Raw genomic sequence first — 14,070 nt, 5'->3', positions numbered from 1 at the left:
GGTGCCTTGATCCATCACGCCTCGTGCTCCCAGGTATGTGTCGGAGTACAAGATAGCTAGGCGAGGACCACAGATACTAGTCCCTGTGATGTGAATTTACTACTGTGTTGCAGCCAGAGAGGTCCAGAGGAAGGACTGTTGATTCGGTAGCTTGCAACTTCATTCTCGGCCCAGATGGGAATTTTTGTTGGCTCAATCCATGATGTACAACGTCTTCAATTCTAACCGGCCGCGCGTCACAGTTCCTGTCCGTATTGCAATGAAAATCGTTTATAATACATCGCCAGTTCATACACTGAACGCAATGATATTGGCCAGGGCACAGGACCCTAGAGTAACTCCTGCGGCCCCTTTAGATTCGATGGCGATTGCCGGTGATTCATGAGATGATTGGCTTTTTTGAAGCGTCTTGATTGTTGCTAATGTAGTGGGCCATTCTAGCTATGAAAAGACCCTAAAGGCTACTTTTATATGAAGTATCTTACAATAATTAAGCTTACATGAAAATATATATTTAGACAACTATGGACCATATTCAACGCTTGAAACCAGTACTCTATAATCGGTGGTCTTTACTACACTCGATAACTTGCTAGACGTGAGACAAGAACTCCGAAAGGTCTAAGCACACCGGAAGTATTGTGTTCTGCGTCCTCTTGGTTGCTATGAGAGTAGCACAAAACCAAGGGGATAGGTGTTTCGCACTCTCAACCAGCCCCCGGTCCCCACACGAAAATGACTTGGAGGTAAACAATCAGCTTCGAATTCTCTCGATTTGCTAGGCCAAAGTCAATCTCGCCTTCACAGAGGCTCTTACATTTCAAATGGTTACTTAGGACGCGGTCTTGGGGTACATAAGGAGTTGCACGAAGCATAAACCCAAGCCCGGAACAGCAATTATTGGACAACAATTGAGAAATATTTAAATAGTTCAAATGGTATCCAGGTTACTTGTCGGGAGAAACCCTTGTCTTGACTGTCGTAGAAAAAGGTCCTCGTTCGGTCTCGAGCATGTGTGTTTGTGCTCTCCGACACTTCCACTACTATTAGGCCAAGTCAATAATCGTCGTCAGCATCCAATAAGACGTCAAATATGACGTTGAATGTGTAAACAAATGTAAAAGCAAAGTTGGGTATAGTAATGATAGGTTATCTATCTTACGAACGGACTGTGGATCACCCTGATTTCTATTATACGCAGTGGCTAGATGCGGAAACAAGTCTACATACAATAAAGATCAAGAGATAATTTCAAGGATTGTATTGATCACCTGTGACTTTCAGGTAGTACACACAAACCTACTTGCTAGATAATTCAACCAAAGGGGGGGTTTCATGCACGGTAAATGCACCTTGCATTTCCACTTCGACCTAGGGCCACCTTAACGCTCCAGTACGCTGCGGCCACCGTCAACGGTGATCCTATTCCGCACTCGAATGTGGGCATATGCTGTCCCGAGCTGAACAACGCGACGCGGAGTTGGCTTATCTTGAGAGTCCGAGTCGGGTGTGGCAATAAAAATATGAGTGCTGTCTGCACAGAACGGGCCATATGAAGTACCTGACCGACCAGAGGTATCACTTGAAAACTCCTCATTCTGCTGGTCGTCGTGGTTCATAATGTCTAGCAGGGCTGTTGGACAAAATACCAAAGCCTCTCCAGTCGGAAGACGAACAATTTTCTGAAAAATCGACGACGAGCCCGTGGTCTTCTGACCAAGCTCCTCAATCCCAGCTCCCGCAACATGTGACTTGATTGCCTGGAACCAAGCTGGAGATGAGAAACGATGGATAATCGTCACATTGCAGAGCTCAAGCAGTGACGGTGCAAGAGTTGGCTCCTGTGTTGCTATCAGCACACGCGCGGCCAGATGTCGCTGCTGGCGGACGACAGATAGCAGCGTTTCTGTCAGATCTGAGGCTTCAGGTGAAGCTGAAGTCATAAACTATCAGATCAAGTGTCAGTGTGGAAGAAGATCAGTAGGAAAAGACCACCAACCTTATGTGCTTCATCTAGGGCAATGATGCGACCCGTGTCGTGACGGTTCTTCAAAAACAAGGAAACCGCGATATTAAAAAGAGCGCATGCATCCTCCTGGCCAACAAACGGGCAGCTCAAATCGATTATTGTCAAAGTGCCCGGAGAAAAGTTCCAGGCATCATCAACATCAGGGTTCTTTGACCTATCTGGACTTACACCAGGCACAGAACCAGGTTCGAAGAACGATTCAAGAACCCCCAAGCGCATGTTAAGAGGCATAAGCTGGCCTTTCAAGAACTGTTCGCGCTGAAGAAGAAGTTTGAATGTGCTGTAGTTGAATCCAGATCTACCTTGGTTGGCTATGGCCATATCCCGAAGGATCTTCATAACGACCTATGTGAATTGCCTATTAGTACATTGTCGTCGTAAATCACAGGTGTACTGATATACCTCAATGTAAAGGGGCTGCTCGGTTCTGTTGCCGATGCCCATCAGGGTCTTCATCATGCCAATGTTCAGATCCTTCTGGGGCAGATACAATGGCTGAACTTTGAGCATTTTCGAACCGTCTGCCAGTGCCTCATATGCCTTTTTCATTGCAAGGTAATTAGTGGGGGATACCAACACTCTGACAGGAATGTCTGATGAGTGCAGATATGCCGCCTCGCAGAGCTGTGTGCTAGAAAAGGCCGTGAACTTATCATAATGAATGACTAGTCCGGCCAGAGGTGACGACAGCTTCCCAGCAGGGGAGGATGCGATCAATGAGTTTTCCAAGAGGCAGGACATGGTGTGACTTTTGCCACTTCCTTGGCTGCCGCAGATGAAGGCAGACCAGGGTGCCGACACGTTGGCATACACAAGATCATCTTGTGTCGGTGCGTTGCCAGTAGCTCGATTGCGTAGACCAAGAAGTCCATATTGTGGATAAGTTCGGTCTCCGTTGGGAGTTTCCTCACTATTCAGACGGTCGTTATCCAAAGTCTCACAAGCGGAGAGCGAGAATAGAGGAGCCGTGATGAGCTCCTCCTCCAAGCGGGTGGTCTCGTATCTGGAAGCATCAGTGTCAGCTTTGACCAGCCTCATGTGCTCCCCTGTCTCCATTGTGTCCCTGCAAAGACGAAGAGATGCCATAATGTCAGGTGGTCATGAAGAAAAGCACTGGCTGGGGCTTGTTGGTGATTGTGGGAGGTTGAAGTTGAAGGGCTTGTGGGAAACGAAAGATGATGAGGGCCAAGCGAGATTGAAAAGACGGAAAGATTATAACCAGCTATGGACAAAGTATCAAACATAAAGTGCACTATGACCAGACATTCAGGCAATCAGACAATCCAACGTCAAGCATCCAGATTCCTCTCTATTGTAAGTTTCTTGCTTTCCCCTCCCTATGGGCAAATATGTATCCCTGTTAAAATATATTTATCTCCATCTGTCTTCATAATCTTAGTTACATATTAGTGAAAGTCCAAAGAGACGTCAAAGTGTAACTATGCTTTATTGAGATAATTTCACTAGCTATCGGACTCGATGTCTCACAGGCGGATCTATATATCGAGGGCATTCCACACAGCGTTGGCGGCTAGCAGCCAAGTTAAAACCCCTAAACACGCGTTTGAGACTACAGGCACGGAGATGACATTACAAGATAAAGCACTATAGGTTGTATTGTAGAACGCGTGTATTATGTAGGAGGGAAGAAAGGAAGACCTATAAAAGTCTCTGCTATAGAGTGCTCATATGACAAAGGATTGCATATCAAACAACATGAAGGGGCGATCCCATGTTCAGGGGAGACAGCAATCAACATTTTCAAAATGCGTCTTCTCGTTGGATTACTACGGCATTTCACACGACCGCGTTTTCTATAGGCTGCTCTGACAATTTGTCGACCAAACCACGCGATGGCTGCTGAAGAAGCAATTGAAGAACAGAGCTTCCCCCGGTATCACGAAAGGAATTACTACCTGGTTGAGAAATTGACGATCTGTTCAAAAACCGGTATTGGGTTATTGCAAAGCTTGGATATGACGCCTATTCCACGGTCTGGCTTGCGTGGGATCAGATGTTTGCAAATACTAGTACTCTGCAGCGCAGATCAGTACATTTCACTCAAAGTGTGTTTTGGTCAGAAGACCGAATCTTCACCGGTGCTTAAGATCAATATGCTGCGGCGCTTGAAGCGATTCGCGGGAACGAGACCTCGCCGGTGTGGGATTTACACGCTTCGCAGACGATATTTTTGAAATTAATAGGAGTCTCCGCCATGGTCGACACTACTGTATCGCCTCAAAACCCTCGGGCCAGAGTATGCGCGTGTTACAGGAGAGATATCTAAATCGCATCCCGCCTAAGCTGCTTGTGAAATCCATCATACACCCCTTGTGGTTTGCTGTCAATTGGATTCATTTAGAGTGTGGTGTCATATATACTAGTAGGTACAAGTCAGATGGTGCGGCCTTTTGCATATACTCGCTCACCATTCTTTGAGCAGATATTTCACCTCAGAATGTTCTGATGAAACTCGAGGATGATAGCAGCCTTAAGGAAATTGAGGACCAAGACTCGCAGAATCCTAGCACCCCGATAACCAGGACTGATATGGCAGTGGCTCCTGTATACAAGGCCATTGTCGTCCTGGGATTCATTGGAATTCTTACTTGGCTGTGCATCACTCGTCGAAAGAGAGCCCCAAACACCCATCCAGCTCTTGTGGGCTAGAACCAATCTGCAATGATGTCTTTGAATAAGACGAAGACAGCTTACATGAATGAGATGAATTCTCACAAGGCGAACGAGCTAGAGTCGCATAATGTACTGATATAAGAGATATTAGTAAATGTGAATAACGTCCAGATCTGAATCATAAAGTTGTATACTAAGAACCAAATGGTACGGTCTCCCGAGGTCCTGTAGGGAGCAGGGCGTTAAGATCGGCGGGCTTCTCTACCATTCACACCTGAGGCAGAAAGGTAGGTTTCGCCGTCTTTGATAGGAAATTTCTTTGCCCATTCAAGTCGTCGGACCTTTTACCTGCGGAAACTCTGGCAGTTACTTGCTGGGTATTATGGAGTAAGGCTTCGCAGATAGAGATACCGATACCGACCGCAGGACAAGTGATGTTGTTAGAACAGCTCCATGAAAATTGTCCTCACCTCTTCCGGATCCTTACGTGCCAGAGAGCTCCGTTCAAATCGCTTCACACGCAAAAAGTGATCTAGAACAGAGCTATCCAATATATGATTGAGTTCGGAGGCATCTTTCTCGAGCATGTTCAGGGCATCATCTAGACTTCGTGGGAGAGGCAGAGCCTCTCCGGCCGTCACTCCGTTAGTCGTATTCACATGGACCCCATTCGACTTTATATTTGAAAGCCCTTTGGAAACTTTATTGGACACCCCGTCAGAAATCCTATTGGAAGTGCCATTTGACTCATGCCTGTGTTGCTCTTCGCGACAATAAGTCTCCGTCTTCATGGTCGTATCCATCCACCTCAACGTCTCCGCATTTTTGACACCCAAAATCCCCGCGCCCAGCATAGTCGCTAACGCCAGGTACATATTTGCCGTAGCATCTACGCACCTGATCTCCCAGTGTGGACTCCTGATCGCCCGTACCGGGACGGTCCGATCTCCCATCCCTCATGCAACAATCTCACCCCCCAAGTACGGCCGAACTCGCTCATACGAGATATCGAACGGCATACATACCGCACAGATCCCAGGAAATTGCCCCAAGATGCCCGCCAAGAAGTTGGAGGATAATTCTGTGTTGGAGATTGAGATATGTGTATGCTGCCCAGTCGCCTGTCGGCGTTGGGCTACCGGGCGCGGTGCCATTGTTACGACGAGGTCGTGCTTCTCCAGCTCCCTTTTCAAGGTGTCGTGAACTAGAATAAGTTTATCGACGGCGTCGAGAGGAGCTCCTGGGCTGAGGGAGAGCTCGTATTTCCCGCGACGGCCTTCGGTCTGCATGGTTTAAATGCCGACGCCGATGTCCAAAAGATGGTGGACTGCCTCCTCAATGAGGGGTGCTATGCTTGCGCGTAGTCCGTCCACAGCGAAAAGGCCCAGGGATGTGCTTGCAGGAACGAGGGTCTCGCTTCTCGACGGGTCAGCTTGAGGTGAACGAAAGACTTCAAATTCCACCTCGAATCCCACCTGGAAGTGTAGGCCAAAGTTCTTCGTGGCGTGGCGGACGATGATGGCTAGAGCTCGGCGGGGGCAGATGCCGAGACCTGGGGGCTGGGCTGGCCCGGTGGCTAGAACGCCGCACATGACTGTTGCGCTGGGGTGTGCAGCTCATGGAAGGAAGCGCAGAGAGCTCCAGTAAGGGACCAAGTAATGATTTCCCGTTGGATCGAGATTTGGGAGAAGGTTATTGTCCACTGTACAGTGAAACCCGAAGGGCGAGATGTGGACGGGCCTTTGTGTGGCGATGAGGGCGAGGAGGTACTGCACCACCACGAGGCGTGCTCGCAAGAGACCGGAATAATGTTGCCATTGCAAGTGAATGAATCGCAGTCCTGGATGAGCAGTGAGAAGGTCTCGAAGTGGGCTGCTTTGGTCAACGGCGATGGGCTTGTTGGTGAATTGTCCGGCGTACTGATTGAGTTGAAAGAATGTCATGATGACAACGAATTGGTATGTTACTACCAAAGATCTCTAGCTGAGCTTTTTTCTTTTGACACCCTGTTGGCCATAATAAATTTTGAATTTTGCAACGACACGGCGAGTCCTGCGCCAACGCAAGCCTCGTCAATGACCTGTGGATATTCTAAGTGAGGGCCAGTTGATGAATCACACTGACACATATGGAGCCATCGGGACGCGGCAGGACACTCTCGATCGGTCCTCACTATTTATATGACCTCACAACGCAGAAAGCCTGTGTTCTGCGCTGCCATCTTGATTGTCGACATGGCAAGTCCCGTGTCGACGCAAGCCTCGTCAATGACCCGTGGATATTCTAAGTGAGGGCTAGTTGATGAATCACACCGACACATATGGAGCCATCGGAATGCTGCAGGACACTGTCGATCGGTTCTCACTATTTATATGTGCCAACCACGCAGAAAGCCTCTGTCCTGCGTTGACATCCTGATCATGACCCCTCCTGGTTTGCCCTCAATGACAATCACTTTGCCATTTCCGGACGAATCGCACTTTCGAGTATTTTTGCGATACTGCAGTGAAAGCTCCCCTGATGAGGTATTCTTCAAGGACTCAGTATCTGGGATTGAGGCGAATCACCCACAGTTCATCAATGATGTATACATCACGCGACAAGAACTCTTAGACAATCTACCCAGAACCCTCTTCAGCAACCAGAACCTCCTTCGTGAGGATCGTTCATTTGTCTGTATATTGAACCAGGGAAGCTATGACTTCATTGTGGCGGCTTTTGCGGTGCTGGCGCTCGGCGGTGCGGTGGTTCCCTTATGTGAGTCTTCTCGTCCTATTGCACGGTACGGAAAAGTCACGATGGCTGATACAGCTAGCCCCAAATATCCTCCCGGAGGAAGCAATTTATCTGATGAACGAATGTCAGTCTACCATGCTGATGGCTGGGTCAAGCGCATTTAGCCATGCTGCTGATATTCAGCGATACGCCGCAAGTCAGCAGCAGGATATTCAAATCCAATCAATTTCTATTCAAACCTCACTACAGGCGGTCCAGGTCACTATTGACGAGAGTATGGCTATTTCTTCTGAGCGACCCAGCTTTATTAGCTTCACCTCTGGCACATCGGGGGTGCCTAAGGGAGTCGTCTTCGCGCGTCGCTACTTGGACTTACGGTATAAGCCACTGGGACCGGGTGCCTTTATTAACTGCACCTCGCTGTGGACCATAGGGGCTGTTCGCCTCATCAAACAGACGTTGCTTGCCCGCCGGATCGAGATCATGCCGTCAGATCCCAGTGTGTTGTGGGAGCGTCTGCGAAACGGAGGCGCTGAGTTCCTCGCTGCTGTGCCTCCAGTCTGGCAGAACATGATGAATCACTACCAGCAGCATCTGGGCCATCTGCCAGCTGTACAGCGGGAAGAGTATCTCAGCGGTCTGCGTGGGCTCCGTACCTCGCGAGTCAACGGTGGAACATTAATCTCGTCGAGACTGCAATTCTGGAAAAACCTGGGGAAACCGCTGGAGCTATGCTACAGTGCGACTGAGCTCGGGATGCTTTGCTTGGTGACGGGGGACGGTGCTAGTGCTCATCGGAATGTAATTCCCCTCCCAATTTCGTCCATGAAAAGGTCCGAGCTAACTGGTACCTTATGTACAGAACTACCTTGGACGGCCACTGCGGGGAGTAACCATCAAACTCTCCGAGGGCACTCATGGGGAGATGCTGATCAAAACCCCGAAGTTGTTCTTGCGGTACGTCTCGTCCGGATCATGCTAATCAGAAACCTACTGACATTAACCCTAAGTTATCTGAACAACCCCGAAGCCACCAAAGCTGTTTTAACAGATGATGGCTTCTATCGAACAGGAGATCTAGTCTCTTGCGAAGGAAATGAGTATTATTTCCATGGCCGTGCTTCTACAGACTGTGAGTAGCCAACAATCTTTCGTCCCTCCAACTAACAACCCGCAGTCATCAAATACCACGGTTACCAAGTCCCTATCATGACCGTCGAGAAGCAGCTCAATGACCTCCCGGGAGTGAAGGAAGGTCACATCCTTGCCATGCCAGACGAACGATGCGGATACCGCGTTGCCGCTCTGGTTCAACTTGGCACAGGCGGCGATGCCGAAACTCAGCCAGCCACCCTTGATCTGCCTAGTCTTCGAACACAGCTGGTGGAAAAGGTACCCACATTTATGCTACCCACCGCCTTCCGACTGTTACAGGCAGACGAGACCATCCCGCGCACTGTATCGGGGAAGATTATCCGCCGAGACGCCACCAAGCAGTTCTTTCCTGTCGGTGAGGATGGGTTATGTTCTGCGCCGGATGTACAACTGTGGCTGGCTCAGCCATCAATGTGTCAGACGAATGGCGCCCGGGCCCGGGCCTGGGACTGGGCCGGTGCTCCCATGGGATGAGCATTAACGTGACCTTTTGCTTTTCCTTTTTTTTTTTTCGGTCAATCTCGGGAAAGACACAGCGGTGAGGGTTGGGGCTACAATATGTGGTACGTGGCCTGCATATATAGGAAGATTGAGTTACTAGGAATTTATTCGGACTTACATCAAGCAGATCACCCCCTTTGCTGCTGATCTCAAGATCTCAAGATCTATGATGTAGTTCTCCGATGCTTCTACGCTGACGTGTTCCACCACGTACCTTGCATATTACTAGTACACTAGCAGCGTCCATAGATCTTGTATACTTCGTAGGCGCTACGCGATTGAGAAACATTTTCCGAAGTTTTACTAAAGTCAATGTCCATAGTGAAATTCGGTAAGTGACCGTAGAAAGGCCGTCAATCTATCTAAAGTACTGTTCGCAGATTCCCATAAAAGCGATTCAATCATGACTACTTACGAAAAACTTTGTATCCATCTCCATATTCTATCCTTGTTCTCTGGGCTATTGTTTTCGCTTCACCAGCTCGGAAGTACTCGGTGCCAATACATACATACAGGTCACATCATCCCAATAGCTCCTTCATCCTGTTCCGCAAAGGCTCCAAGTCTAGGTAGACGGTGAAAAATCTGATCTTGGTTTCTTCGACCCCCTTGCCGAACACCGCAAGCCCATGCGCCTCAATCTGTCGCTGCTCGGAATCACCCTTCACAATGTAGGTGACTGTAGCTTCCTGGTAGATCCGATCATGCGTGACGTCGATGTGGCGTATTGTATGCTTCATATTGTCGAGACGGGCGAATTGGCGCCGGAAATGCGAAATGATAGCCGCGTGGCCTTGGACTGGCTCCTGACCAAGAAATTGCATTGTGCAGTTCGGGTCATAGAAAGTGTTTACCCATTCTTCGGGTGAAAGGGAATCGCCAAGGCGATGGAAGGATTGAAGCCATTGATGGGCGGCTGCTGTTGCGTCTGGCTGTATAGAGGATGGAGACATTGTTAGAATGTCTTTTGCTTGTCCGCTTGTAAAGGTTCTCGGTGACTTATTTGTATGAGTCGAGAAGTACTTCTCGTATTGCAAGATACTGGTAAAAAAATGCTGTGTCTCATACATGGACAATTTGTAATGCAACCGTAGATCAAATTCGGTGTACAGAGTAATTAGGAGCCGAGATAATCCCTGACTGCATACATAGATCTCATCCAGAAAGATCGACCTTTAGAAAATCAGTTAGGGGGCACTGGGTCGTCGATATCTGATACAGTCTGACCATCCGCTGTGGCGCCTCTCTGTCTTTCACAATATTTAATATCCGATCCCTCCGTAGCTACGTTGAATTCACTCCCAATACACAAACATGATTTTCCGCTCACGCCTCCCACTGCCCCCTGTTCCCCAATGTGATGTATTCAACTACATCTTCCACCACAGTCGGCGAAATTACCCGCGCGATCGTGTGCTCTATAGCGTGGATGGAACCGACGAACAATTGACTTTGGCAGAACTGGAGGACCAGAGCCGACGTCTGGCCCGCACTCTCCACGCCCAATATGATATCAAACCACAAGATGTTATAGCAATATTTGCCCGTGACAAGGTAAGCCCTCTAAAAGTCAACAATGAACGTTCCTTTCAATCTAACAGTAAGCAGATCCAGTATCCCATAGCATACTTCGGGGCTATGGCTGCGGGCGCCACTATTGCCCTAATCCCAGTGCAAGCAACCAGCGCCGTCAGCGATATCGCCCGCCATTTGCAGCAAACAAACGCTAAACTGCTCATCACTGACAGCGATATGCTGTCAGTGGCGGAGGCCGCATCCCTCCTGCTAAATAAGCAGACTTTGCATTTTGTCACTCTTGATGATGCTCCCACTAATGAGTGTCCCTCGATCGCCGCTCTTCTGAAAATGACCGCAAACCACTGCCGAGAGCATGTCTTTCAGCTGGACAGCCCTGAGGCCGTTGATGCTCATACGGGCTTTATCAACCGCACGAGTGGATCAACTGGTAACATGAAATGCGTCCTAGTCAGCCACGCACACTTCATCGCCACCATGGAAGGCACACGTGCCACCATTCCCTCAAATACATCCCCAGACACAGACACCTGGCTCTCCCAACTATCTCTGGGCTTTTTCATCAACGCGAAGCTCAACATGGGACTTAATATCCTGCTGGGAATCCGAGTGATCTTGGTCCCCTCCAAGCCAGACCTCGACGCGATATCAACAATTGATCTAATCGCCCGCCACCGCATCACCTTCCTCTTCGTCACGCCCCCATTGGCAGCCCAGCTGGCCCGAACTGATCCATCACCAGCACAGACAGAGTCAATCAAGTGGCTTCTTTCAGCTGGTGCACCAATCCACGAGAATATGAGGGCGGCAGTATCGCGTCGCTTCCACGACATCCCTCTAAGTCTGGAACTCGGCACTGCAGAGACGATGCTTGTATCTATGCAGTTTGACGAGGATTCATGCGCACCCGGCTCCACTGGGACCCTGGTGAGTGGAAACGAGGCCAAAGTCCTCGACTCGATAACTGGTTTAGAGCAGAGTGGCTCGGGGCCCGAGTACTCGGGTGAAATTCTCGTCCGTAACTCTGTTGCGCGTTATCGCGGGTACCAGAACGATGCAAAAGCGAATGAAGCGGCTTTCGATTCTGATGGCTGGTTCCACACGGGCGACTTCGGGTACCTTGACGATAAGGGGAATGTGTTCATTGTGGATCGGATGAAGGAGCTTATCAAGGCTGGAGGTGGATATGGGGTGCATGTGTCAGCAGCTGAGCTGGAGGCTGTTTTGTTCACTCATGAGGCTGTAGAGAGTGTGGTCGTTTTGGGAGTGCGCGCGGAGGGCAAAGCTGGAGATTTACCGACAGCGTTTGTGGTTCTTAAGGAGAAGTCTTGCGGACAAAGAGAGATGGGCGAGGCAAAGCAAGGCATTGTGAAGTTTGCTGAGGAGAGATTGACAGGGTTGCAGAAGCTGACCGGAGGGGTCTACTGTCTTCCTGAGCTTCCCCGGACGGGGTTCAAGGTCAATCGAAGAGCTTTGAGGGAGATGGTCCAAGTTCACACGGCATGTGCGTGATAGATAGTATTGCCAGTCTTTCATTGTGTTTTCTTAGGCATCGTCTGTTCGAGACTTTATGTCGAGTGGTTAAAAAAAGGGGAAAGGTATAGAGTGCCAGGCATTATCCGGTACATATGTTTTGAATTAGGTTCAGAAATATAATACAGTGTCGATTAAGTCGTCCTCTCGCCGAAACGATATGTAGGCTATTAATCTAATGTCCATTAGTGTATGTCCATACAAAAGATACTACTACTACTACTAGTTATATCAAGGCACTAAACTAAACGTTGCTCAGCGACCTACTTAGAGAATTCCAACTATATTCAAACAGGGACTATTCGAACATTTCATTTCACACTTCAAATACTTTCTTTGGTTTTTTTCTTTTCTAATTGTCTGTACTCCGTCCCGTCTCTGTGATCTTCACCTTGTAGATAGAAGATGGGGGAAAAAAACGGGCCAGAAAACTGGAGAATATGCAAGACAAATAGCAATTAATCAAATGCTTAGTTGAGATCGGAATATGTGCTGTGATGATGTGTTGGTATGGCGCGGAACAAAATGTACCAGGCTGCTCAATCCTAGAACCCTAGTTCTTTCAGGATGTTCCTCATCATTTGTTCCCAAACCAGTGATTCATTTTCAAGACCCGTACCAAGGGCCTTAGGGGTGAAGGTAATGCCCATGTCCATTAACCTAGTGATAGGTCTGCGCTCTCTCTGAAGAATTGCGTATCTCAGGGCCTCAGGACCCAGTCGAGCAAGATCACAACCATGGTCAAATATCAACTTAACCAAATTTTCATCGCCACCAAGGAGTGCAGCGTAGAGTGTATTCGATATTTCGCCTGACCAGCCAGGGGTTTCGACACCATCAATCATTTCTCTGGTCTTGTGCGCTTGGACGAGTATGAGTCGTTGTCTGTGGGGGTGTTCATTTGCACGTATATCCGGGGCAAACCGCAACGTGGGCGTGAGACTTGCACTATTCACGTCGGCGCCTTTTCCGAGTGCATATCTGACAACATCTTCTTCGCAGTGCCAGAGTCCCTCGTAAAGAATGATTTGTGCAGCTTCTTTGACGGTGAGGTCTTGAGGAGATTCTTCGAGGAAAGAGAAGAGGGCTTTGAGCACGCCCATATGGCCGCGAGCTGCGGCAATATGGAGAGGACGTCGCAGCTTGAAAGCACCCGTGAATGCATCAGGCTGCTTGTCAAGGAGATACTTGACAATCTTCACGTGGCCATTTCCTGCGGCCTGTCTCATCGGGGTTTCGTAGTGTTCGTCGAGCAAGTTGGCATTGACACCCTGTTTAAGGAGAAGACGAACGCAAGACATCGAGCCAATGCCGGCTGCTGAGGTCAAAGGGTGTGATTTCGGGTGTCGTGGGATGACATTCATGATCTCGGGGGCATTGCGAGCTCTTAGATGAGACCTGAATCGGTCTCGCACTGTGATCTTTGCGCCAGCCTTGAGGCACTTGCGGATGGTGCCTTCGAGGCCTCTATGGGCTGCCCATGAGACCACAAACTCGTGTTCGTGCGCCGTGTTGGTTTTGTAGAGCTTTTCCTCAAACATGAGGGTAAACAGCGGGCTGCTCCGAATTAGGGCATTGAGGTCTTTCTTGGTGTCCAGGTAGCTCTCAATCATGAGAATTATCTCCGTGGGGAGATAAAAAAGCGACATGGTTGCTGTCGCCAGAGGCAAGGCCAAAGCAGTGGGGATGTGAGGGTCGAGGGAAAGAAAGACAGTTGAGAGGAAGGGGTCAAAAATATGAGAAAACTAGCTGGGATGATGAAGCCCGAGCAAGTGATTAAGAAAAACAGAGGAAATGGGCGAGTAACTGAGATATGAGGATGAGAGATATTAGGATGAGAGATATGAGGATGAGAGATATGAGGATGAGCGATATGGGGATGAGAGATATGAGGCTAAAGAGAGAAGAGAAGACAGAAGTGCGGTGGCTATATCAGATCTGAGTGA

The 14,070-nt window shown here is 48.9% G+C and overlaps 8 protein-coding genes across 8 annotated transcripts; 3 read left to right on the top strand and 5 right to left on the bottom strand.

Moving 5' to 3' along the window:
* Nucleotides 1–1,382: 1,382 nt before the first annotated feature.
* Nucleotides 1,383–3,115, bottom strand: N7447_001744 (uncharacterized protein; the record flags this gene model as incomplete). Its single annotated transcript, XM_057226020.1, has 3 exons — nt 1,383–1,946; nt 2,000–2,374; nt 2,432–3,115. The coding sequence occupies 3 exons, from the start codon at nt 3,113–3,115 to the stop codon at nt 1,383–1,385; spliced, it is 1,623 nt and encodes a 540-aa protein (XP_057090036.1).
* A 1,129-nt stretch (nt 3,116–4,244) lies between these two features.
* N7447_001743 (uncharacterized protein) lies at nt 4,245–4,699 on the top strand (the record flags this gene model as incomplete). The annotated part of the gene is made up of 2 exons (XM_057226019.1): nt 4,245–4,286; nt 4,487–4,699. 2 exons carry the CDS (start codon nt 4,245–4,247, stop codon nt 4,697–4,699), a joined length of 255 nt encoding a protein of 84 aa, XP_057090035.1.
* Nucleotides 4,700–5,619: 920 nt separating this feature from the next.
* On the bottom strand, nt 5,620–5,952 carry N7447_001742 (protein fluG; the record flags this gene model as incomplete). Its single annotated transcript, XM_057226018.1, has 1 exon — nt 5,620–5,952. The coding sequence occupies one exon, from the start codon at nt 5,950–5,952 to the stop codon at nt 5,620–5,622; it is 333 nt and encodes a 110-aa protein (XP_057090034.1).
* A 3-nt stretch (nt 5,953–5,955) lies between these two features.
* N7447_001741 (protein fluG) lies at nt 5,956–6,255 on the bottom strand (the record flags this gene model as incomplete). The annotated part of the gene is made up of 1 exon (XM_057226017.1): nt 5,956–6,255. The coding sequence occupies one exon, from the start codon at nt 6,253–6,255 to the stop codon at nt 5,956–5,958; it is 300 nt and encodes a 99-aa protein (XP_057090033.1).
* A 66-nt stretch (nt 6,256–6,321) lies between these two features.
* Nucleotides 6,322–9,028, top strand: N7447_001740 (class I adenylate-forming enzyme family protein; the record flags this gene model as incomplete). Its single annotated transcript, XM_057226016.1, has 7 exons — nt 6,322–6,621; nt 6,865–6,950; nt 7,170–7,420; nt 7,479–8,200; nt 8,262–8,356; nt 8,410–8,531; nt 8,577–9,028. 7 exons carry the CDS (start codon nt 6,322–6,324, stop codon nt 9,026–9,028), a joined length of 2,028 nt encoding a protein of 675 aa, XP_057090032.1.
* A 548-nt stretch (nt 9,029–9,576) lies between these two features.
* Nucleotides 9,577–10,008, bottom strand: N7447_001739 (nuclear transport factor 2 family protein; the record flags this gene model as incomplete). The annotated part of the gene is made up of 1 exon (XM_057226015.1): nt 9,577–10,008. One exon carries the CDS (start codon nt 10,006–10,008, stop codon nt 9,577–9,579), a length of 432 nt encoding a protein of 143 aa, XP_057090031.1.
* Nucleotides 10,009–10,369: 361 nt separating this feature from the next.
* Nucleotides 10,370–12,103, top strand: N7447_001738 (AMP-binding enzyme domain protein; the record flags this gene model as incomplete). The annotated part of the gene is made up of 2 exons (XM_057226014.1): nt 10,370–10,609; nt 10,664–12,103. 2 exons carry the CDS (start codon nt 10,370–10,372, stop codon nt 12,101–12,103), a joined length of 1,680 nt encoding a protein of 559 aa, XP_057090030.1.
* Nucleotides 12,104–12,669: 566 nt separating this feature from the next.
* Nucleotides 12,670–13,773, bottom strand: N7447_001737 (ankyrin repeat domain-containing protein; the record flags this gene model as incomplete). The annotated part of the gene is made up of 1 exon (XM_057226013.1): nt 12,670–13,773. The coding sequence occupies one exon, from the start codon at nt 13,771–13,773 to the stop codon at nt 12,670–12,672; it is 1,104 nt and encodes a 367-aa protein (XP_057090029.1).
* Between the last annotated feature and the right edge of the window lie 297 nt (nt 13,774–14,070).

Source organism: Penicillium robsamsonii (assembly GCF_028829455.1).
Source record: "Penicillium robsamsonii strain IBT 29466 chromosome Unknown utg000001l_segment0_segment0, whole genome shotgun sequence".
Lineage (NCBI taxonomy): Eukaryota > Fungi > Ascomycota > Eurotiomycetes > Eurotiales > Aspergillaceae > Penicillium > Penicillium robsamsonii.
This window is presented reverse-complemented; position numbering and strand designations above follow the sequence as displayed.